The 24213-nt window shown below is 40.0% G+C and overlaps 1 protein-coding gene across 2 annotated transcripts in view; it reads left to right on the top strand.

Moving 5' to 3' along the window:
* ITPR2 (inositol 1,4,5-trisphosphate receptor type 2) overlaps positions 1 to 24213 on the top strand; it is a 526733-nt gene that overhangs the window by 189087 nt on the left and 313433 nt on the right. For both annotated transcript variants that reach the window (XM_059081164.2, XM_059081169.2), the window contains 2 exons: positions 19928 to 20121; positions 24083 to 24212. In XM_059081164.2, the coding sequence (XP_058937147.1) occupies positions 19928 to 20121; positions 24083 to 24212 (324 nt within the window). The remainder of the gene's footprint in view (positions 1 to 19927; positions 20122 to 24082; position 24213) is intronic.

The raw sequence follows: 24213 nt of genomic DNA, 5'->3' as shown, positions 1-24213 counted from the left end.
TACCACTCTTGTAACTCTTTCCATAAATTTGAAAGTATTTCAAAACAGAATAATTAATGACTTAAATAATTAGCCAAGTAGGAAAATGATTTATTATATGTAAGATGACATTTCAGACTTACAGCATTATCTTGCAACTCTTCTAGGAGATGTGTTATTATAGCTGAGTTCTATTCAGCTATAAATTCCTTAAAAAGCCCTATTAGACTATAAATTCTTAGCAAAAGAAGCAAGAGAGAACACATTTCTGGAATTTCCAAATGTGGAGACAGGACTGTCAGGCCTGGGAAAAGTTCCTGTGGTACAGGGTGAGACTGAGGCTGATGCCAGAGAGGAAATCCCAGATTATGGGAAGTACCTGGAGAAAAAAGAATTGTTATTCTAAAGGACAAGTCAGGGAGCTGTAGCAATATTGCCACAGTATAATACCCGGTGTAGCACTATCTTGGCTCTTGTATATTAAAAGTGTTTTGACTATGTTTTCTTATTTTTAGTGAAACTTTATTTTTATTGGCAGTCATTTGCAAAGCACAATTTTTTAAAAATAGGAGGTAATTTTATAAGCACTGTTGCTAGACAGGCCAGCTCTTTCAAGTAAATGATAACAGCTTTCTCTTCTCATACTGTGTCTGGAAAATTCTGTGCAATAGTACTATGTCTTTTTTTATCCTTTTGATCGACTTACCACTTAAGAATTCTGCTCCAGCACAGCTGGGGTTGGACATTCAGAGAAATGTGTCTGGTCATTGTTTGGCAGGTCAGACCCAGGGAAGTGGAAGAAGAGGGAGGTGTGTGGAGAAGGTGAAGGCTTATGGTTCCCGGAGTTCAATTCCATGCCGGCCTCAGTGGCTCCTCTCTTAAATAGGGTGTGCACACAGCATTCATATGTTTTTCTGGGAAATCCTGTAGGCTTAGATGCCAGTGATTCGTGTTTGAGGCAATGGGGATGGCTGCCTTGGAAAGTGGCAATTACAGAAGTTTTCCTCTTCTGGGTCCTTGGTTACAGTGCAGCCTTTCACGTCACTGGGAGTTGTCCTCACCCTAGAGCTGGTTGGGAGTCTGAGTCTAGCTCCCAGGCTGTGTCTGCTCACCGTCACGGTGGCTTTTTCGTTGGCATGCTCAGCAGAAATTGATAGGTTCCGAAGCAGCTTCTCATTTTCGTGCCCTAGAGGTGATCCATTCAGAAAATTATCCAGGCACACTCACACGGAGATAAAAGGAGCTGGCACTGCCCTGGCCTTTACTGTAGTGAGGCAGAAGATTCTCGTCTTCAGAACTATCAACTTTTCATTCACTATGTACTCACTTAAGAAAAGAAATATTGTTTTCAAACAAATGTATTCACTCCCAGCAGGCTATGTTGTTCAGTCAGTGTGCTTTGCCTAATACCTATCATTTACTCTCAGTGATTTAGAATTCACAGGCACCCTTCGGTGTAATTGATCTTTTGGGTCGAAGGATTATGTCAAGCAGTGCTCTTCTTTGTCATGTTTAGAAGTTAAAAGCAAATGCCATATACAGGCTGATAAACTGGATATTTTCAATATATTTGTGAAAGTGCATTTCATTTAAAAAATTATGCGTCTCTCTTTATGCTTGCTGAAGGATACACAACCCAAGAATTTATACTACTACAGGCATACCTTCTTTTATTGCACTTAACTTTATTGCATTTCACAGATATTGCATTTTTTGCAAATGGAAGGTTTGTGTCACCCCTGAGTCCAGCAAGTCTGCTGGAGCCAATTTCCCAATAGCATTTGTTCACTTTGTGTCTCTGTGTCACATTTTGGTAATTCTCACAATATTTAAAACTTTTTCATTATTAATATGTTTGTCATGATGATCTGTGATCTTTGATGTTGCTCTTGTAATTGTTTTTGGCCACCACTAGCCATGTCCACACAAGCCGGCCAACTTAATCAATAAATGTTGTGTGTGTTCTGACTGCTCCACCAACCTGCCATTCCCCGTCTCTCCTTCTCTCCTTGGGCACCCCTATTCCCTGAGACACATCAATATTGAAATTAGGCCAGTTAATAACCATACAGTGGCCTCTATGTGTTCAAGTGAAAGGAAGAGTTGCACGTCTCTCACTTTACATCAAAAGCTAGAAATGATTAAGCTTAGTGAGGAAGGCATGTTGAAAGCCAAGATACACTAAAAGCTAGGCCTCTTGCACCAGTTAGCCAAGCAGTGAATGCAAAAGGAAGGTTCTTGAAGGAAGTTAAAAGTGCTACTCCAGTGAACATATGAATGGTAAGAAAGGGAAACAGCATAATTGCTGATATGGAGAAAGTTGTAGTGATCTGGATAGAAGATCAAAGCAGCCACAACATTTCTTTAAGCCAAAGCCTAATCCAGAGCAAAACCCTAACTGTCTTCAATTCTCTGAAGGCTGAGAGAGGTGAGGAAACCGCAGGAGAAAAGTTTGAAGCTAGCAGAGGTTGGTTCATGGGGTTTAAGGGAAGAAACCATGTCCATAACATCAAAGTTCAAGGTTAAGCAGCACGTGCTAAGGTAGAAGCTGCAGCAAATTATCCAGAAGACCTAGCTCAGATAATTCATGAAGGTGGCTACACTAAACAACAGATTTTCAGTGTAGACAAAGCAGCCTTCTCTTTGAAGAAGATGCCATCTAGGACTTTCATAGCTAGAGAGGAGAAGTTGATGCCTGGCTTCAAAGCTTCAAAGGACAGGCTAACTCTTGTTGCGGGCTAAAGCAGCTGGTGACTTTGAGTTGAAGCCAGTGCTCATTTACCCTTTTGAAAATCCTAGGGCCCTTCAGAATTATGCTAACTCTACTTTGCCTGTGCTCTATAAGCGCAACAACAAATCCTGGATGACAGAACATCTGCTTACAACATGGTTTACTGAATATTTTAAGCCCACTGCTGAAACCTACTGCTCAGACAAAAAGATTTCTTCCAAAATATTACTGCTCATGGACAATGCACCTGGTCACGCAAGAGCTCTGATGGAGACATACAACCAGATTACTGTTGTTTCCCTGCCTGCTAACACAGCATCCATTCTGCAGCCCATGGATCAGGGAATAATTTTGACTTTCAAGTCTTATTATTTAAGAAATACATTTTATAAGACTATAGCTGCCTTAGGTAGTGATTCTTCTGATGGACCTGGGCAGAGTAAATAGAAAACCTTCTGGAAAGACTTCTCATTCTAGATGTCATTAAGAACATTTGTGATTCATGAGAAGAGGTCAAAATATCAACATTAACAGGAGTTTGGAAGAAGTTGATTCCAGCCCTCAGGGATGACTTTGAGAGGTTCAAAACTTCAGTGGAGGAAGTAACTGCAGATGTGGTATAAGTAGCAAGAGGGGGCTTCCCTGGTGGCGCAGTGGTTGAGAATCCGCCTGCCGATGCAGGGGACACGGGTTCGTGCCCTGGTCCGGGAAGATCCCACATGCTGTGGAGCAACTAAGCCCGTGAGCCATGGCCGCTAGGCCTGCGCGTCCGGAGCCTGTGCTCCGCAATGGGAGAGGCCACAACAGTGAGAGGCCCGCATACCAGAAAAAAAAAAAAAAAAAAAAAAAAAAAGTAGCAAGAGGACTAGAATTAGAAGTGGAGCCTGAAGATGTCACTGAATTGCTATAATCTCAAGTTAAAAGTTGAACAATTGAGGAGTTGTTTCTTATGAGCGAAGAAAGTGGTTTCTTGAGATGGAATCTGCTCCTGGTGAAGATGCTGTGAAGATTGTTCAGATGACAACAAAGGATTTAGAATATTATATAAACTGAGTTGGTAAAGCAGTGGCAGGGTTTGAGAGGACTGACTCCACATTTGAAAGAAGTTCTGCTGTGGTTAAGATACTGTCAAACAGCTACAGAGAAATTGTTCATGAAAAGAAGATCGATGCAGTAGACTTCATTGTTGTCTTATTTTGAGAAACTGCCACGGCCACCTGAACTGCCACCAAGCCCCACCCTCAGCAGCCATCAACACTGAGGCAAGAGCCTCCACCGGCCAACAGATTATAATTCAGTGAGGGCTCAGATGATGGTTAGCATTTTTTTTATGATTAAGGTAATTTCATTTATTCATTTATTCTTATATTTATAAATTTATCCAATGACATGTTATTGTGAATACACACTGTGAAAAGACTCAACTATTATTAGGACAGGCATGTCATGCAGTGTTTGAACATGGGTAGACAATGACCTTCTTTGACATTCAAAGAAAATAAACTTTTTTAAGTTAAGGTGTGTACATTGTTTTTTTTTTTTTTTTACACATAATGCTGTTGTACACTTAATAGACTAAACCATGGTGTAAACATAACTTTTATATGCACTGGGAAACCAAAAAAGCTTCCTGCGACTCATTTTTATTGCGATATATGATTTGCCATGGTGGTCTGGAACTGAACCTGCAGTATTTCTGAGGTATGCCTATACTAATGTGATTAATTAAGATCACTTATTACAGGTGCGTGGGTGTATTTTGTTCTACTAGAGAGTCATTCAAATGGTTGGGACAAATGTGAATCGTACTTATGCATTCTCCTAAGAGCAGCATAACGTGTTAACTCAGAAAGGTGAGAGTATCATCTCCATTCGAGCAGAGTATAGAACTTGACATAGTCCGGGAATGGTTTAAGTTTAATTTTTTATTTGGTTATCCTGTCAATATCCTTTCATTTATCTGTTTGTTGTTTGAATGGAACTGGGGTTCAAATTTAAACCTACAAAATGGAGGAATAAAGTCTAACCATTGAGTAAGACCTGGGCTCATTCAGGTGTCTAGGTCACCACTGTCATTTCTTCTCACAATTGCCCCCCAACCCTTGAACTCACTGCAGTTTGAAAAGACAATAGATCAGAAAACTGACAAAAGGTCAAATAAGAGCCGAATAGTTTCTTTTCATCTTCTACCATTTTGCTTTTTCACAGCTCCAAGTTCTGGGGAGTTTCTGTAGTCAAGCCCTAAAGGGTCAGCCTGTTCCCAGTCTGTAACCAGATACTCTTTTTTTGGCATATATATTATAATATTGAAAAAGGGAAATCACCAAAAAAAAAAAATCGATGGAAATTCCATTTACTTTTAGGATTTCCTTTCCTTTGAGGTTTCAGGGTGGGAGCTGAAGTGCCTTTGGTCTTAGAGAATAAAATACAGGTAACCACAGCAACCTGAAATTATCCTCCTGCTCTAAAAGGATTCCAGCTGCACTGGTGACTCATGTAGCCCTGTGGGCCTAACCCAGGGTAGGGAAGAGAGAAGGAGGGAGGGTAGTAGAGGCACCTTGGATACACTAATGTCCAGCTGTACCCCTTGCCCCAGAAGATTGGGGGAGGAGAGTGAGGACGTGCTAACTCCCCATCTAGTGTCAAAGAACCAGCTGCTTCTTCAATTTAACTTTTCTTTTTTTTTTTTTTTGCCTTGGCTGGGACTTCACATGATCCACCTTGAAATGCTTTTCCTGGCAGCATAGTTGCTTTTTAAAAGGAGAAGGGAAATTGAGATGGGAGGTGGGGCAGAAACATTTTTTAATAGTGTTATATGGGTGGGAAAGGAAAAAAATATTTGCAGCAAAAAGTCTGCCAGAAAATAGTTTCTTCCTTTATAAAATCAGGAGGTTAATCTAAATGTGATCTTTACAGTCTCTTTCAGTGCAAAACTGTGATTCTTCGAAGATTAGTATGTAATTCTCATTCGCTCACTCAATGATGTCCTTTTTAATGTATGTTGCAAAACACTCCTTTTAGCAAATATCCATGAAGCATAACTCCTGGTTAAGAGCTGTGCTTACTCTTTGTAAAGACACCAGCTACAATGCCTTGAAACCAGGATCCTTAGTTCACTTAAAATATCGAGCGTGTCAAAGACAGCAAGCAAGTAAGCAAGCAAGAAAAGCTTAACCTGTGTGCAAGTTGGGACTCCGAGGACGTGTATATGTGGCGTTGGAGGATGAGAAAGAACAGAAATAAGGTTTACTACAGTGACCATCGCCGAACAGCAGGTAGCAAAGGTCCAGGCAGCTTCATTTTAAGGACTCTCTCTAACGTCCCTTCAGCTCCTGTCAATGTTTCATCAGACTGAGCTCCTTCCAGGTCGGTATAAAGGACAGAAGTTCACAGCACAGCTCACGGTATTCAGAAGTGTCAGGCAGGCTGGCTTGCCGGAGGAAGATGGCACAGTGACCAGTCATCATTTGAACGTCTCTTTCCTGGACTTCTGGATTTAATTTTTCCCACCACCATCTGCCCCTCACGATGCTTCTTTTTGATGGTCCTGCCTCATCTCCGCTTCCAGCCTGTCCCTCGCCTTCAGGCAGGTGTGTCTCACCCACTCTGGGTCTCGTTCCTCACACCTGCCCGCTCCCATCTGCTTCTCCCTTCTACCTACACCTCCTCCCCATTCACATCATATGCTTCTAGGAAAGGGAGCTGGAGCCTCAAAGAGGCGGCAGAGACACGTTTGCAATCCTATCCACAGGGATAGGTCTCTCTTGTCTTCTGTGTGTGTGTGCCCTGTGTCAGATGAGTGTGGCGTTCTCATCATGCCTTGAGATTCTTCTCCTGACAACTGCCCAGGAGCTCTGGAGGTCCTTAGTGCAGGTTGTGTTTCCCAGGAAGCACGCCGGAGGCATATTAGGGAGAGCTCTTAGCATCAACGCTGGTGGAACGGAAGGGAAAGAAGCAGGCCTGGGCCAAGCGAGAAATTGGGTTGTGTTGTGGTCTTCGTGGGGAGCCTCTGGGTGGTCTGAAGTTGGGATGTCCTTTCAGAGTTCTCTCTCATTGGAGTGAGGGGGCTGAGTTTTTATGGCCCCGTGGGCTGCCCTGGAATGGGGTGTGGTCTTGCTTGAGGCAGCTGTTTTCAGACCAGCCAATCCCCAGAGGGCTGACTTTTGAGGGCTGTCCCCCAAGTGGCACTGCCTGCCAGCAGCTGAGGCAATAGTCCTTCATTCCCGACAGGGAATCTGGGCAGGACCATCACAGCATCCACTGCAGATATTTTCCAGAAAAGTACCAAGATTGGAAAAACTGTAGGTCAAGATTAAGATCTCATAGGAAATACAGATGAGGAAGAAAAATAAAAATGGTTCAGATCTTATAGAAGCTAGAGATTAGGGAGACAAGAACATTAAGACATTTAAATGCACAACAAAGTTCTAGAGATGAAAAGAATTTCTAGAGGCTCCCTACTTCCAGATGCGCCAGAATCAGTGGCATCAGAAGTCTACTCCAGACAGCAAGTGTTTTATGGAATCCTTTTCTTCGGATGTGAAGGAAGTTTTCTGTGATATTCTGATCTTCTGAGTCTGGTTCTCTTACCAGCTTTGTGCTGTGCTGACGGCACCTCTAAGTCCTTTCTGGCTTAATGTATAATGTCTTTTACACTTTTGTTTATATATCTTTTTCCTCCTTAAGCTTTTAGAAGTTTTAGAAAAAGTGCCTATAACTGTCAGGTTTTCTCTTAGTTATCAATGGTGCCTGGCAGGACCTGTTTTCCCCCTCTGGGCTTAATCTTCTCTCTCTATATCAAGAGGTTCTCAAACACATGATCTACGCTGGATCACATCCCTTTATAAAATCAAATGAAGGTATAAAAATAGGCAGAGAATAACTGTGTAATATGTCTATTATATAGTTAATAGTGAGTGTCCACCATTTGCTAGGCCAAACATTTGACAGAGGATTACTTCAGAAGGGAATCTATTATTTACATTTAACGCCTAGCACACATCAAAATCTTGCATATTTTTATCTGTAATCCTTGTCACAATCCAGCAAGTAGGTATTATGGTCACATTTTGCCCAGGAAATGTGCTCTTACAGAGGGTAAATACTTGCCCTGAGACCATACAGCCTGTCGCTTGCTGAGCCAAATTTTGAATTCAGCTTTCTTTTTCTTTTTCTCTAGTTCTTCACAAAAACCAACAGCCCTGCTGCCGACGTGCTTTCTGCTGTTACACTACTTTCTGTACAGATGACTTCTGCATCTGCAGGGACTCTGCTTTCTACTTTTTCCAAGTTTCCCAAGAAAGTTTAACACGAAACAGTGGGTGATTATTAAAGAGTTTTGATTTAACTTGAGGTGATTTCACAAGTCAGATCCAAAAAATATATATTTAAACCAAGAATCTCACCTTCATGAACCATTGTTGGGACTGTCTCAGAAACAAAGTTTGAAACACAAGTCTTAAAACCGTTACCACTTAAATGTCTTGAAGTTGGATGTTCCTTTTCACTCCCTGCTGGTCTCCCTGACTCTGTTTTTGGCTTTTTCTCCACGTTCCCACATAAGGATCGAATCACATACTCTACCTCTTATTAGTTCTCATCATCTCTTAGAGAGTAACAACCCAGTTCCCTACGTTGGTGCCCGCAGGTCTTCATAATCTGCATTAGACGTCTCTAGTTCTGTCTCTTGCTGTTTCCCCAGTAATACGAAACAATTTTATCCTCTAGGACACTTTGCTATGAGCTACTTCTGTATTTCATATATACTTTCATAACTCGCTTATCACTAGGATGAATGTATGTGCCATGCCTTATATAAACATGCATTTGAAGGACAAAAATATTTAGAGACCCTAATATTCCAAATATATGTTGGTGACTTTTTTTTGTTAGTGTTGAAATTTTTTATGTCTGTTTTTCCTAGTAGACTTATGAAAGGCTCCATGACTCTTAGAATTACTACCTAGAAAATTCAATAATAAAGATTCAAATTTATTGACTGAGAGAGCCAGAAGTGGGGAGAAAAGCTATGAAAATACATTCTGTTTCTGGTTCCATAGTTGACTTGTGCTATGCCTAACATAACATGCATACTTGGCTTTCAATAATATTTACTGAGTGACATACATTTGATGAATGTATGTAACCTACAGGTTTTATATAAATATGTATTTGAATGATAAAAATATTTTCTAGATCATGACATCTCAGATTTATAATTGTTTTTCTTTTATTACTTAAGAACTTTTAATTTGGCTTTCGAAACTTCCAATGAATGGGAGATAACATGACAAATGCCAGTTCATGTTAAAATACTTCCTGGTATTTTGTTTCTACAATTTTAGTGATTAATGTTATTATACCTTTTTGCAATCTCTGCACCATCTCTTTTTTATAATTGATGTATAGTTGATTTACAGTGTTTTGTTAGTTTCTGGTGTACAGCAAAGTGATTCAGTTATAAATGTTATAAATGTATATATATATATATATACACACACACATACATATGTAATATATTCTTTTTAATATTCTTTTCCATTATGGTTTATTACAGGTAGATATTGAATATAATTAGTTCCCTGTTCTACACAGTAGGAACTTGTTGTTTATCTGCTTTATATATAATAGTTTGCATCTGCTAATCCCAAACTCCTAATTTATCCCTCCTCCCCCGACCCTGGCTTTCCCCTTTGGTAACCATAAGTTTGTTTTCTATGTCTGTGAGTCTGTTTCAGTTTTGTAAATAAGTTCATTTGTATCATATTTTAGATTCCACATGTAAGTGATATCATATGGTATTTGTCTTTCTCTTTCTGACTTACTTCACTTAGTACGATAATCTCTGGGTCCATCCACACTGATTCAAATGGCATTATTTCATTCTTTTTTTATGGCTGAGCAGTATTCCGTTGAAAATATATATATATACCACATCTTTTTAATCCATTCGTCTGTGAGCATTTAGGTTTGGTGCACCATCTTAACAGAATAATATGGTTCAAATATTCCCTTGCTAACTGTGTAGGTTCATAAATTTCAGGAGGATTTAATGGGTATGATGCATGCATAGTTTCCATATTACACTAAGTCAGGAAGCAACTCTATAACTTCCTTCTAGTTCTCTCAGTCAGGGGTTGCTCACATAAATTTATGATACGTAAAAATATTTTTGTTATACTTTGTAATTAATTTAACTCAGTAGAGGCAGAAGACTCTGTAGGTTCATCTGTATTTCTCTGGGATGTGCTGGAAACAAAGGCATTGTCTGTAGTACTTTGGGTTTTGGTTTCCCAAAGGTATCAGCCACACAATGGATGAAGCACCTTCCACAGTTTAGTGTGGAGTTTATTCTTATTCTCTAAGCTATAAAGTGACTCCAAAACCTCTGGAGTTCTGTAGGAGTGGTGTAAATGATTCCTGACAGCCAGGAAGAGCTACTGACTTTACCAAATCGAGTTACTAGGACAGAATCAATACCTAGATGACCTGACAAATAATGAGAATGACTAAAGAGGACCAGGTTATCCTCACCTTCTTTCTACTCAGTTATTTCCTCCAATTGTAAATACTGTTTGACCCTCAGAATCTAATGCCTCAAGGTGTTAATACACTGGGGTAGGTTCCTCAGTCCCCTCAATTTCTAGTCAAGAGCATCCACCAGTGACCTACAGTAAGGCACCTTGTTGGAACCTAATCGTAGACTTGTAGAACATTAGCACGTAAAGGGACTGTAGAAATCGTCTATATGAACTTCAGATCTTCATAGTACCTGTAGCAAATGGTCATCTAGGATCTCTTGGAATACCTGAGTGACCAAGGTTTTACTGCTGCAAAAGGTAGGTCTTTCTTATTTACAACAGCTCCAAATATTGTCTCTTTTGTTAGGTTATCCTAAATATACCTCCCTCTCACTTCCAACAAGCAGCCCTACTTTTGTTCCCTGGAGCCATGTGGAAATCTAGCCTCACTTTCACATACCAGTTCTTTCTATGTTTGCAGATCGCCGACATGTCACCTGAATATCTCCTCCTCTCTGTGTCATCACCAGCAGTTTCTTTAACAGTTCCTCTTATGATTCTAATATTTTTGATCACTGGTTTGGCAAGAACAGTTATTTTCTCATTCATAATGAACACTTTACTTTTGTAATATGGTCTAGATGAAAATGAGTGTTTTTGGTAATGATGACATAGTATTGATTTCTACTGAACTTGAATGAAACTAAAGTTCTAGTTTGTGCTCTGTTAACATCACATTTTCCCATCACATACTTGAGTTGGTTTTATTTGGACCTAAATGGCAGGGCATTTTATATTTTGATTTTACTTTGTTGGATTTAACCCATTAGTTTTCTTTTGTTAATGCATTGATTGATTTGAACATATTGACCCATCCTTGTGAACTTGAGATGAATCCCACTTGGTCGTGGCCTGTGATCTTTTTTATGTATTGTTGGATTCGGTTTGCTAATATTTTGTTGAGAATTTTTGCATCTATATTCATCAAAGATATTGGCCTTTAATTTTCTTTTTTTGGTTGTCTTTGTCTGGTTTTGGTATCAAGGTGATGGTGGCTTCATAGAATATCTTTGGGAGTCTTCCCTCCTCTTCAATCTTTTGGAAGAATTTGAGAAGGCTCAGTATAAGTTCTTCTTTGTATGTTTGGTAGAAGTCGCCTGTGAAGCCATCTGGTCCCAGACTTTTGTTTGTAGGGAGGTTTAGGGGTTTTTTTGTTGTTGTTGTTTTTTAAATTACAGATTCTATTTCACTTCTAGTGATCAGTCTGTTCAAATCATCTATTTCTTCTTGATTCAATTTTGATGGGCTGTATGTTTCTAGAAAGTTGTCCATTTCTTCTAGGTTGTCAAATTTGTTGGCATATAATTAATTGTTCATAGTATTCTCTTATGGTTTTCTGTATTTCTGCAGTGTCAACTGAGATTTCTCCTTTATCATTTCTTATTTTGTTTATTTGGGTCCTCTCTCTTTCCTTCTTGGAGAGCCTGGCCAGAGGTTGGTCAATTTTGTGTACCCTTTCAAAGAACCAGCTCTTGGTTTTATTGATTTTAAGCCATTAGTTTTCAACCTGTCCATGTAGTTTTGGGATTTGATGGAGTCATTTACTATATTAGTTATCCTTCATTGTTTCATGTTGTCTTTGCATTTGCAAAACATGCTCTTTCTGACTTCACCTGTCACTGACAAAAAAAAAATACTTATGTGGACGAGGCAACAACAGGGCAGCAAGGAACTAGAGGCCCTTCTGTACTGTAACAGTGATTGATTTAATAGTACTCTTTGGCTGTAATCAGTTAACTAAAATCATACCTATGAAACTGTACACTATTCAGTGTATATCTCTATGGTATGATAAATCAGAGGAGTGGTTGTTTTTGGTGGTGGTGGTGAGGGGGAATGTAGAGCTCAATAACTGGTAAAGGGCACAAAATAGCTTTCTGGGGAAACGGAAATGTCTGAATATCTGGATACCATGTGGTTTATATGGGTCCTTCCTTGTCCAAACAACTAAAACCTTTCATTTAAGATCTGCGTATTGCACTGTATTTAATTTACATCTCAATTATAAAAATAGTATGTAAGTCCACTTATTGCTTGCATTACCAGCTGTTAAGAATTAAAGATCAGTTTGGCAAATTAAAATGAAATCTTGAGGTTTGGAATACTGAAATGACTTTGTCAGTATTTGACAGTGATGAAATCCAAAATAAGATGTAGAACTCAACCAGTGTTTTGTATGAATTGCTTTTTCAATTCGTCCTTTGAATAACACTTCTTTAGGGTGTGGGATGGGAAATAATTTTCCTCTAAGCAGTCTACTTGATATTCAGAAAAAGATGGCTAATAACATTACTATACTTTAGTAACATGTTTCTAGTAGGTTTTGCTTTGTTCTGTTTCTTTATAAATGTATTTATTTTATTTTTATTTATTTTTGGCTGCGTTGTGTCTTTGCTGCTGTGCGCAGGCTTTCCCTAGTTGAGGTGAACGGGGGCTACTCTTCATTGGCAGTGCACGGGCTACTCATCGCAGTGGCTTCTCTTCGTTGTGGAGCATGGGCTCTAGGCACACAGGTTTCAGTAGTTGTGGCTTGTGGGCTCTAGAGCACAGACTCAGTGGTTGGTGGGGGGCGCTTAGTTGCTCCGCTGCATGTGGGATCTTCCCAGACCAGGGCTCGAACTCGTGTCCCCTGCATTGGCAGGGGGATTCTTAACCAGTGCACCACCAGGGAAGCCCTGTTCTGTCTCTAAGGTCTTGGAAAGTTGGAATCTGTAAATGGCTTATCAACATACTGTGTTCAACGAGTGTTTATTCAGAATGAAGAAAATTAGGTGTCATATCATCTACCCTGTCCATTGAGTATTCTTTATAAATCATTCCTCTGCAAGACTTCTCCTTTTAGAGGTGATATTTTGTGTCAACCATGTCATAGTGTAAGAGGTAATGAGCTATGATTATGTGATGGACCACAGGCTCATTACTAAGGTGGCGACCACTATAATAGAACATAATGAAACAGAGAAGAGCTGTTTTTCTTAGGTGTAGTGAAAGCATGCATGTGTCCTCCATTTTTCATTTTGAGGTAATACAATTATATGGTATTTTTCATTCATGATTTTTTGCACACATTATATAATTTTATTCTCACAAGGAATTGAGACCTATTTTATTAGGATTAAGATTCTGAGCATCAGATGGCAAAGTGATTTGAGAAAGATCACAGTAATCTAAATCCTTCACACCATTCAAAACCTAGTTCAAAATTGTATCTCTTCAGTGAAGCTGCCTTTCACTCTCCTCACCCTAAAATAATTTTCCCAATTAAAATAAATATCCTAAGCCATTTTGTATACCATCCACGCTATACTATTGCTATCTTATTTGCTTTGTATTTGGTCTTCAGTTGGCGAGGGGGGAGACATGTTTTCTGTTTTCTTAGCTCTATTATAAACTCTCTACTTCTCTTGTGTCCTACCATCCTCGATATCCCTAATATAAGAGCCAGATGAACATTGGTTACCTAATAAATAGTTTCTGAACAGGGGCTGCCCTTAAAATTAAATTGTGTCATGTAAACATAATGCCACGAGTAGTGTTGGTTCATTATATAATAATAACTGGTTGGATAAGATCACTTGAGAATAATATGAGCAGATTCATGATATGATTAATAGTAATTCTATGTTTTCAGTACACAGTTTTAACTAGGATATTTTCTGTCTGCATTTGGTAGGTTTCTGAGTTCTAGTATAAAATCTTTGGAAACTTAGAAGGTGATAGCCTTTAGTGAAGCAACATGGTGTGGGGAAAAGATGCACATTGACACTAGTTGACCTGAATCTGAGGCTCTGCCACTTTCTGGCCGTGTAAAATGAGATGGGTTCCCCACCTCCCTACCTGCTGTGAACAGTGTATGTGGCCTAGCAAAGTACATGGGATGTGATATGCCCTTGATAAAGTCAGATTCCATGATTTTCCTTATCTCATTGTTATCTATTGTATTAAACATGTTTTTCTTTTTAACAAATACGCTTTTAAGTAACATGAAATTATATATGCTTTTAGAAAAATATTAGAAAATTCAGAAAGTATAAAAGAAAGCAAGCAAAAACCTTGATGAAACTTACTCTTAGTGTAGTAATATCTAATTTTTTATATAAGCCTTATAAAAATTATTATTATTTTTTTGGCTGCATTGGGTCTTCGTTGCTGCATGCGGGCTTTCTCTAGTTGCGGTGAGTGGGGGCTACTCTTTGTTGCATTGCGTGGGCTTCTCATGACGGTGGCTTCTCTTTTTGTGGAGCACAGGCTCTAGTCACGTGGGCTTCACTAGTTGTGGTGCGTGGGCTCAGTAGTTGTGGCTCCCGGGCTCTAGCACTCAGGCTCAGTAGTTGTGGCGCACAGGCTTAGTTGCCCCGCGGCATGTGGGGGTCTTCCTGGACCAGGTATCAAACCTGTGTTCCATGCATTGGCAGGCGGGCGGATTCTTTTTTAAAAAAAATTAATTAATTAATTAATTTTTGTCTGCATTGGGTCTTCATTGCTGTGCACGGGCTTTCTCTAGTTGCAGCAAGCGGGGACTATGCTTCGTTGTGGTGTGCAGGCTTCTCACTGTGGTGGCTTCTCTTGTGGAGCACGGGCTCTAGGCATGCGGGCTTCAGTAGTTGTGGCGCACGGGCTTAGTTGCTCCACGGCATGTGGGATCTTCCCGGACCAGGGATCTAACCCATGTCCCCTGCATTGGCAGGTGGATTCTTAACCACTGCTCCACCAGGGAAGTCCCTTGGTAGGTGGATTCTTAACCACTGCACCCCCAGGGAAGTCCCAAAATTATCATTTTTAATAATTTGTTCGTTTATCCAACTTTTTGTGTGTGTGCAATAATCTAACAAGCATGTATGGAATGGCTGCTATGTGTCAGGCATTATTCCTGGTGTTGGAGACAGAGCAACAACTAGGCAGAATCCATGTCTTCATGGAGTTTATGTTCTTTTTTGAGGGAGGATACAATAACCGCATAAACAAATATAAAATATGGTGTGAGATAGTGATATTGCCATGACTGAAATGTAAAGCAGGATCCAGACTGATGGCAATCCTTCTTTAGAGAGGGTGGCCGGAAGAGATCTGAGGAGGGGACCTTGAACCAGAAATCAGAAAGGATTTTGAGGGAGTGAGCCAAGTGACCGTCTGGGTAAGAGACCTCCAAGCAGAGGATTACCAAGTTCCCTCCAGCTCCAGCTCATGGATTAAAAACTCTGTTTGCCTGAATGGATAAAGAAGATGTGGTACATATATGCAATGGAATACTACTCACCCATAAAAAATGAAATAATGCCGTTTGCATCAACATGGATGGACCTAGAGATTATCATACTAAGCGAAGTAAGTCAGAAAGAAAAAGACAAACACCATATGATATCACTTATACGTAGAATCTAAAATGTGACACAAATGAACTTATCTATGAAACAGAAACAGACTCACAGACATAGAGAGCAGATTTGTGGTTGTCAAGGGGAAGGGAGGGGAGGGGAGGGATGGGATTCGTAGATGCAAACTATTATATATACAATGGATAAACAACAAGGTCCTACTGTATAGCACTGGGAACTATATTCAATATCCTGTAATAAACCATAATGGGAAAGAATATGAATAAGAATATGTATATTTATGTATAACAGAGTCACTTGGCTGTACACCAGAAACTAACACAACATTGTAAATCAACTATATTTCAATAAAATAAATTTAAAAAATAAAATATCATTGGGGAAAAAATAAAAAGAAGTACATGGACTGGATATATAGTTCTCCAAAATACTGTGATCTGACTTTGAACTGGGAGTGCTGGTTATTTATTGTCTTCTAGGGTGTTAAATCTTGATCTTTCTTTTAGTCCAGGTTGATACCATGTTCCCTATTACTCTGCTTATATCACTAGCTTAACTAAGGTTTTGATCTGATGTTAATGTTTCTGAGTTTCTTGCATCAGAAGAGTCCTTTTATAACCCAGACCCTAACCACTGGGAGGAAGCACTGCTCCAGAGAATGTTCAAAATAGAAAAAACTGCTCTAGCTCTAGAGATTATAGGCATTTTCCACAAGTGAAAGTTTATTAGGAGCTGCTGAGCAGGGAGGGGAAGCAGGAAGACGTCCTGAAACATGTCTTTATGGTTTAACATCATTCTGTTTCAAATGAATTATAATGACAGCAGATACATTTTTCCAAGTCCAGCTATAAAAATATGTTTCAGGGAAATAAGAATGGTTTTGGGGTTATCCATTTTTTGGCTTCTATTACTATAAAGCATTGAGAACTGCATTTGGTAGTCACTAAACAAGAAAATTGCTGTGAACAATTATTCACAGAACTCATCAAATATGTCTATTATCTCTTATAAATGTTTAGAATTCAGAAGTGTCTATCTGAAATCTAAACAACTGGAAAATTCAAATTATCATTTTTATTCTTATGTGTTCATAGGAGAAAAGTATTTCTAATAGAAAGAGGTAACAGATAAAGATGACTTTAAATAAAACACCAAGGGAAGTAAGGTAAATTTCAATCACGTAAGATTCTGTTAAATCTCTTATACTGTCTATAAATCCACATAACTCTTAATGATTGTTGAAGCCTATAGTGTGGTTACCTGCAGTAAAATGACTTTGGAATAAGGAAAAATTAAATCATGGTCAGCACAGCTTTAGTGTTACGTAAATTCCTTATTGCTTTTCAAGTCTCTGGAATTGGTAACGGAAACTTGGCTCACTGGAACCATCAAAGAAATAAAGCAGTGAACTCTCAACCCGTTCCCAGTTACCATTTCTAGTATGCATTTACTGTACTTGTCTTACTTCTGAGTTTTTCTCTTGAGAGAATTAGGATTAGTAAAAATATCTATACAATCGTATAATGAAAGAACCTGGACAGTCTATCTGCTTTTGTTTCTAAGCAATTCCTTCCTCTGTATTTTTTTTTTTTTTTTTTTTTTTTTTTCGGTACGTGGGCCTCTCACTGTTGTGGCCTCTTGCGTTGCGGAGCACAGGCTCCAGACGCACAGGCTCAGGGGCCATGGCTCATGGGCCTAGTTGCTCCACGGCATGTGGGATCTTCCCAGACCGGGGCACGAACCCGTGTCCCCTGCATCGGCAGCTGGACTCTCAACCACTGCGCCACCAGGGAAGCCCCCTTCCTCTGTACTTTTACTTAACAAAGATGACTCCATTTTTCACACCATTTCAATATACTTTATACATAAATCCAAATTCTAGTTGCTGAGTTAATATAAAAGACATAGAAAACCTGAATATATCCAGAGGATTTATATTATGATACTGTAGCCCTTTCACTGAAAACTTTTCAATAGTATTAACTAATTATGGTTGAGAAGAGAAATAGATTTCTTCTTTTGCATTGCTGAAGACTGATCACCTTTGACTTATCTCAGCAGTCTAGAATTAGAAATTTTTCTGTGGAAAAATGGATACCAGGAGCCTTGCACGTGTGTTATTTATGTGGTATTTGACTTATGTTTTCCAAGCTGTAGTAGTTCCTAATTGAAGCACTTCTCATCACCACCAAGCAACTCTAGAAAATGTAGCATCTTTTAATTTGGAAACTCAGAGTTGGCCATATATGGAGATGTTAGGCGAGTTTTGTGGCAACCACGTGCCACAGGCATCTAAGGATGTGGTATCACTGGAATGAACCCTCCCATTTCATTGACAACATGTGTTATATATTATTACGTTTCTGGCCTCTAGATTTTAATTTCTTGGTGACAAGATCTATATTTGGGGGAAAGAATAGTCTGAGTGAATGTCTTGTATGTAACGATCATTTAGATTAAATGATTATTTTTCATGCAAATCTAAATAAGATGCAGAAACGGGGTGCCAAGAATTTTTGTGTGAATCAAGTGCAAGAATAACAGAGGAGCCTGTTCTGTGTTGGTGGTGAGAAAGCATCTCTTGAAGGCTAACACATATACATACTAGAATCCAGGCTTGGATAAATGTACTGGTTGAACATTGATGACCCAAAACTGTTGCCAACAACCAGATTGTATCCCTGCAATCTATGGGGGGATTTGGAAATACTCAACGAAATACTTACGATTGTATGAGAACTATAGACAATGAAGCATCCTGCCTCATTACAGGTTTTTCTATTAGAAAATGGGGCTGTCTCAAATCCTTTGTCTCAACCCTGCCCAAACTTGGAAATTATCTCATATATTTTTTTCTTATCCCTTTTTTTTTGGCTTATGCAAGCAGCAGTGTAATAAAAGTTCCTAGATTCTCAGAATGAAAACCCAAATTAATTTCTGCCTGGAAGGTGCCACTCTAGAAAAAATGTTCCTTCATTGCCTACTCAAAAATGTACTATTTCAGTACCACCCTCTTGTACGTATACTAATTTCATCTGTGGATAAGATAATGAATTTTAAAGGGCACTTCACCTTTCACAAGGTACAAATAATATTGGTTACCACTGGCTCCATGGTAACTTTGGTCTGCGCATAGGACCGTGAAGATGCTCGTGAGTCATCCTTTACATATTTTCCTTTTCTTTATTTGTTTGCCTTTCAATCCTGTAGGTATTCCCACAGTTTATGCTCTTTGCTTAGAGCTGAGAGTTTTTTCTCATCCCATCTTATTTCCATTTCCCTTTCTCTTGGTTTACACCCTGAGACACTGGGAGAAAGGAAAATTCTTTGCCAGATTCTTAGGCCTTTGCTTGAGGCAAAGCTCCACGAACACCCACGAAGCAAAGACCACTGTTCTGAAAGGAAAGTAGACAGTTGTTCTTTCAAATCCTTGTTGCTTGTTGTAGGGATTTAGAAGTGAGAAACAGCAGTTAAGCTGGAGAGGGTAAACCGTAACAGTGGCAGGAGGATCCTTTGGTACAACTGCTTGTGGTCCGTGTGAGGAATGAGTGCGTCGGCAGTTTTATTGGAGGACAAATTAAATGAGAAGCCAAACTCAAGAGAAGACACAGAAAAGAAGTAACACCTCGTTGACAATGATCATTTGTCAGTAATTTGTTTCCCTAATTATCTCAAACGTAGCTGCTTTTTGTGGATTTTGAATTACAATTTTCTATTCAAATTGACGAAGGAATGGATAAAATGGTGCTTCCTCTCTAGATAAGGGTTTTTCTTAAAATGAAGCTGTAAAAATCCTCCTTCCAAGCTCTTTTCACAAGAATTATGAAAGCAAAGCTAAAAAGTCCTTGGTTTGAGGGTAGGGTTAGGACACTAATTTAAATGTTTTCATGTAGTCTTTGTATCCTCACTTGCAACGCCCTTTATCGTAGAGATTGATAACCTTTCTTCCTCATTATTGTAAGAGTTAGTGCCTATTGGTGCAGTAGTTGGTAGGACTTACTATGCTCCAGAAGGACCTGATCTGGATATTGTTAGAGCTACCAACAGCTCACCTGCAGTGTGTCATTTGAAAGCACTTTCTGAGAAAAGTAAACTTTCAATCCTAAAATCTGTCCTTTTGAAATGTGTCTGCACTATTTTAACGTTATCTGCAAGGAAATAGCTGGAGCGAGGCTGATGCTATTCATTTCCATCCTTAGTACTCTTCCTGCCACATTTTCAGTCTGGTTGAGGCCAACTGGATATAACAGCTGTCTCCCGAGGTGGTGTGTGTGTTGACTTAAGGACTTTTCTCGTGCCAGGAAACAATGTCATGAGAACCATCCATGGAGTGGGAGAATTGATGACCCAGATGGTGCTCAGCAGAGGTTCCATCTTCCCCATGAGCGTGCCTGACATCCAGCCCAGCCTGCATCCCAGCAAGCAGGGAAGCCCCGCCGAGCACGAGGATGTCACTGTCATGGACACCAAGCTGAAGATTATTGAGATTTTACAGGTACAGGGCCTAATGGAAGGGAAGTGACAAACACCTAACTGTGCCTATTGGTTTAACTTCTTACACATTTTGCTCCTGATTATCATTGTGTAAATATTCTGAAGTGGTACTGATCTAATTTTATTTCTTTTACGTTAATGATAAGCCTGGTAAGACATCTCACACTGACACTATTTAACATATTAATTACATGTGTGAATTCTCACTAAATATAATATATTAATGATGATACCTAACAGATGTGGAGTGCTTTGAGGTTGACATAACTTCTTTCATTTGTATTTTCTCATCTAGCATTGACCCTGATTAAATTTTACCTTTATTTAAGAAGGATTTCAGAGTAGGCAAAGTTAAGATCGAATTCCAACTGTTTTTCTATTTTTAATTGAATTAGACATATGATTCTACGTATACAGATTTATCGTAGTAAGAAACTCAAATAAAATTTTTTTATTGACAAAAATGTTAATAATTGTTTTTAATATTTTATGTAAGTGACTATCTCTCTTGATGATTTCATTTCCAAGAGGCTAGGAATAATATATATATTTTAAAATTAACCTAGTCTAATACCTATCTCTATGAATTTAAAGGTGGTAAATTACTATTTCATGACCAGTGGTTTAGTGGATAAATTCCCCATTACTGTAGCTATGAATTCTTAGCATTTTTTTAAGTTTGGAAAGTAGTTTTATGATCCTTTAATTATAGCATTTGTTCCAGATTCGAAGAATGGAGCCTGGAGTTTTTGAGGATCTATTAAAATTTTGGAAACAGTTTACTAAGTCTTTCATCATAATTTAATGTAGACTGAGCTACCAGAAGTGGGTTAGTAGTCCTGGAAGGGTCTGTACATTTTTATTTAAAGTAATTAGATTTATAATCATAAAAGATTTCACAGTTCCTCCAGGAATTCCAAAGGCTGAATCCCGAGAAATATTGGCAGCCCTCCCAACCCTGTGTTCATGACCCTGAGACATCACTCAGTTGTCCTGTTCTTAACCTGTGGCAGGTGTTGAGCACCTGACCTGTGGGTAATGGGCCTCCAGCTTAGCATCCTCCTCCTCACGGGAGAGCCTCTGAAATACATGTCCTCATTTTAGCCCAATGACAGTTCAGAAAAGCAGCATTTACAAAACAGTCCCTAACAGCTAAAAAATGATGAGACGGAGATACTATGGCAGGGCAGGCAGGCTAGGGCTGACTTGCTTTTGCTGCCTCTTTGGGTTCTTTATGTATTTCTTGTTGAACCTGTTCTTGCTCTGATTTTTGTGCCTCCGTGTCTGAGTCTGAGGCACTGTGTCTGTGTTCCCAGGGGCTGCTCTTAAATGTTTCTTTCTTAGAACTTCCCTTCAAGAATTTCTTTGTAGCTACGTTCCTTAAGCAAGTCTCCGGCTTTCTGCCATCTCTTCCCCCTCTCAGGCTCTTCCTTTCTTTTCCCCATCATTTCTTGTATTTCTTTTAGTCTTTTTATTTCTCTCTTATTCTCTCCCTCTGTCTTCAGCTCTTTCTCAACTCTCTTTCTCTTTCTTTTTATTCTTCGCTGTCCCCCCTTCCCTTCTACCTTCCATTCTTTTTCATAATTAAATATAGCAGAGGATGAAAGTTTGAGTTTTGGCTCTATTTATAAAATATAATTCATTGAACACTAATCTTCAACTAAAAGCTTATAAATGTTTCATTAATTCATGTTTTAATAATTTGTTCTTTACATAAGTTTGTTTAAAAAACACCCTTCTTTTTTATTTTTATTTTTTTGTGGTACGTGGGCCTCTCACTGTTGTGGCCTCTCCCGTTGCGGAGCACAGGCTCCGGGCGCGCAGGCTCAGCGGCCATGGCTCACGGGCCCAGCAGCTCAGCGGCATGTGGGATCTTCCCGGACCGGGGCACGAACCCGTGTGCCCTGCATCGGCAGGCGGATTCATAGGCTCCGGACGCGCAGGCTCAGCGGCCATGGCTCACGGGCCCAGCCGCTCCGCGGCACGTGGGATCTTTCCGGACCGGGGCACGAACCCGTGTCCCCTGCATCGGCAGGCGGACTCTCAACCACTGCGCCACCAGGGAAGCTTAAAAAACACCCTTCTTTTTATGCACACACAGTCCAGCTTCTGCTCCCACCCTCTGCTCGGGACTGCCACATCCACTGGCTCTTTCTCAGCCCTCTTCTCCCACAGTCTGTCTCCTGCTTTGAAAATCCCCATATTAACTGGAATTAGTTCAGCCAATATGTGTTACAGTGCTCACTGCACGTTAATAAAAGAGTCTGTCTGGTGTTTACTTTTCCTTCTGGATTATATGCTCTTCAAAGGCAGGTTTTATATCCTTGGTACCTTTTCAGTACCCTTGGCAGCTTCCTCAGTAGCTGGCTCAACAAGTGTGTTGCACTTGATGGAACATAGCTGACATAGAGCATGGTTGCTGCCCAGGAGGAGCATAAAGGTGTAGCAGAGGAGGAGAAGGGGGAAAGGGAGAGAGAGAGAGCGAGAGAGCGAGAGAGCGAGAGCAAGAGAGAGAGCGCGCGCGCGAGAGAGAGAGAGCGCGCGCGCGAGAGAGAGAGAGCGCGCGCGAGAGAGAGCGTGAGAGAGAGAGCGCGAGAGAGAGAGCGCGCGCGCGAGAGAGATTGATTCAACTTTGGACCTGTAGGTGTAAATAATGTGTTGGGTGAGCAAAGAGGAGAAAAATTGATTCAGACTGGGGAACTAGGGAAAGCTTCATTTCAAAAGGGATTTAAATAGGACCTTGGAGGATATCTCAAAAGCTGGTTAATATGGGGTGGAGGAGAATATTCAAGGTAAAGTGAACAACGGAAATGAATGTGCGGAGGCAAGAGAGAAACTGCAGGCATTCCAGCCTGTGCTGTCAGGACTGAGAACAGTGGAAGAGAGAGTGAGAGAAAGGGGGCAGCAGGAGTGGGGCTCAGGGGAGGGGTCTGATGTGACGGCGGCGTAGATAGTGAGAGCTAGGGGGAGATGGTACCACCAAATACCAAGTTTTCTCGAAACTTGCCTGACCATTGCTGTTTGCTGGAACAATGAGAGTCTCTTAAGGGAGTGTAAGGGACACAGGTAATAATTATACTGGGAGCGAAGGCCAACCCAGGCCTCTCCCAGGCATACTGGGAGGGACGGTCACCCTGTATAAGTACAGCTCTCTGTTGTTTCCCGTCTCCACTCATGTCGGTGGCACATAATTTTTCCTTCTCTGATCTCCACTGCATTCTATACCACGTGAGGTAGCCCTCCTTAATTTCCTAATTATTTTTACAATGCTGTATCTTGTTTTCCCAACTCAGTCACTTGCATCTTGAGGACCCTGGGCTTCAGGAATTTGCATTCTTCTCAGTGCCGAGCACAGATGGGAACCTTATTGACAGTTAGTTTCTGTCAATACATCCATTAAGGGGAACAAGGACAAAAACACAGACCAAGGAAAAACAGTCATTAAGGAGGCACATCCCTGCTATATTAGATGCTATTACTTAAGCTGTCCTTTTGTAGCCTAGATCCAGGATTCATTGCGGTGTAGCCAGAATCCATGCTATTGCAGCTGAAATCTCGCCTTTCTGTGCCTGAATGAGGGTCACAGCTCCAGTACTTTCCTTGCAGAGCCGGTGAAAACTCTGCAAAGTGCTTGGGAAATTATGTCATCGTTACCTCTTCATCCAGACCCAGGAGATACCTCTACTTGGAATATTCTGAGAGTAATCATGGAGAGTCAGGTTTTCTTCTTTCCAAAGACTCTTCAGGGATTTTACTGACATTGGCTAATGGAAATGCATCACTTTTCTTAGTGTTATGACTGATTATCATGTAAGCAACAGAAGTGATAAGAGTTTACCAATAAAGTTTCTAACTAGTTCATGTGACATGTTGATAGTAATGTGGCTCTTGGTATCCTATAATGGGTTTTTAAGCACCGTGCTGATGAAAGAAACTTATGTTGTTTTTAATGTTTCTTGTAGTTTATCCTGAGTGTCAGACTGGATTATAGGATCTCATATATGCTGTCAATATATAAGAAGGAATTTGGGGAGAACAGTGGAAATGCTGAAACGTCCACCAATGGCTCTCCTGACACATTGCTGCCATCAGG

Source organism: Kogia breviceps, chromosome 12 (assembly GCF_026419965.1).
Source record: "Kogia breviceps isolate mKogBre1 chromosome 12, mKogBre1 haplotype 1, whole genome shotgun sequence".
NCBI lineage: Eukaryota > Metazoa > Chordata > Mammalia > Artiodactyla > Physeteridae > Kogia > Kogia breviceps.
This window is presented reverse-complemented; position numbering and strand designations above follow the sequence as displayed.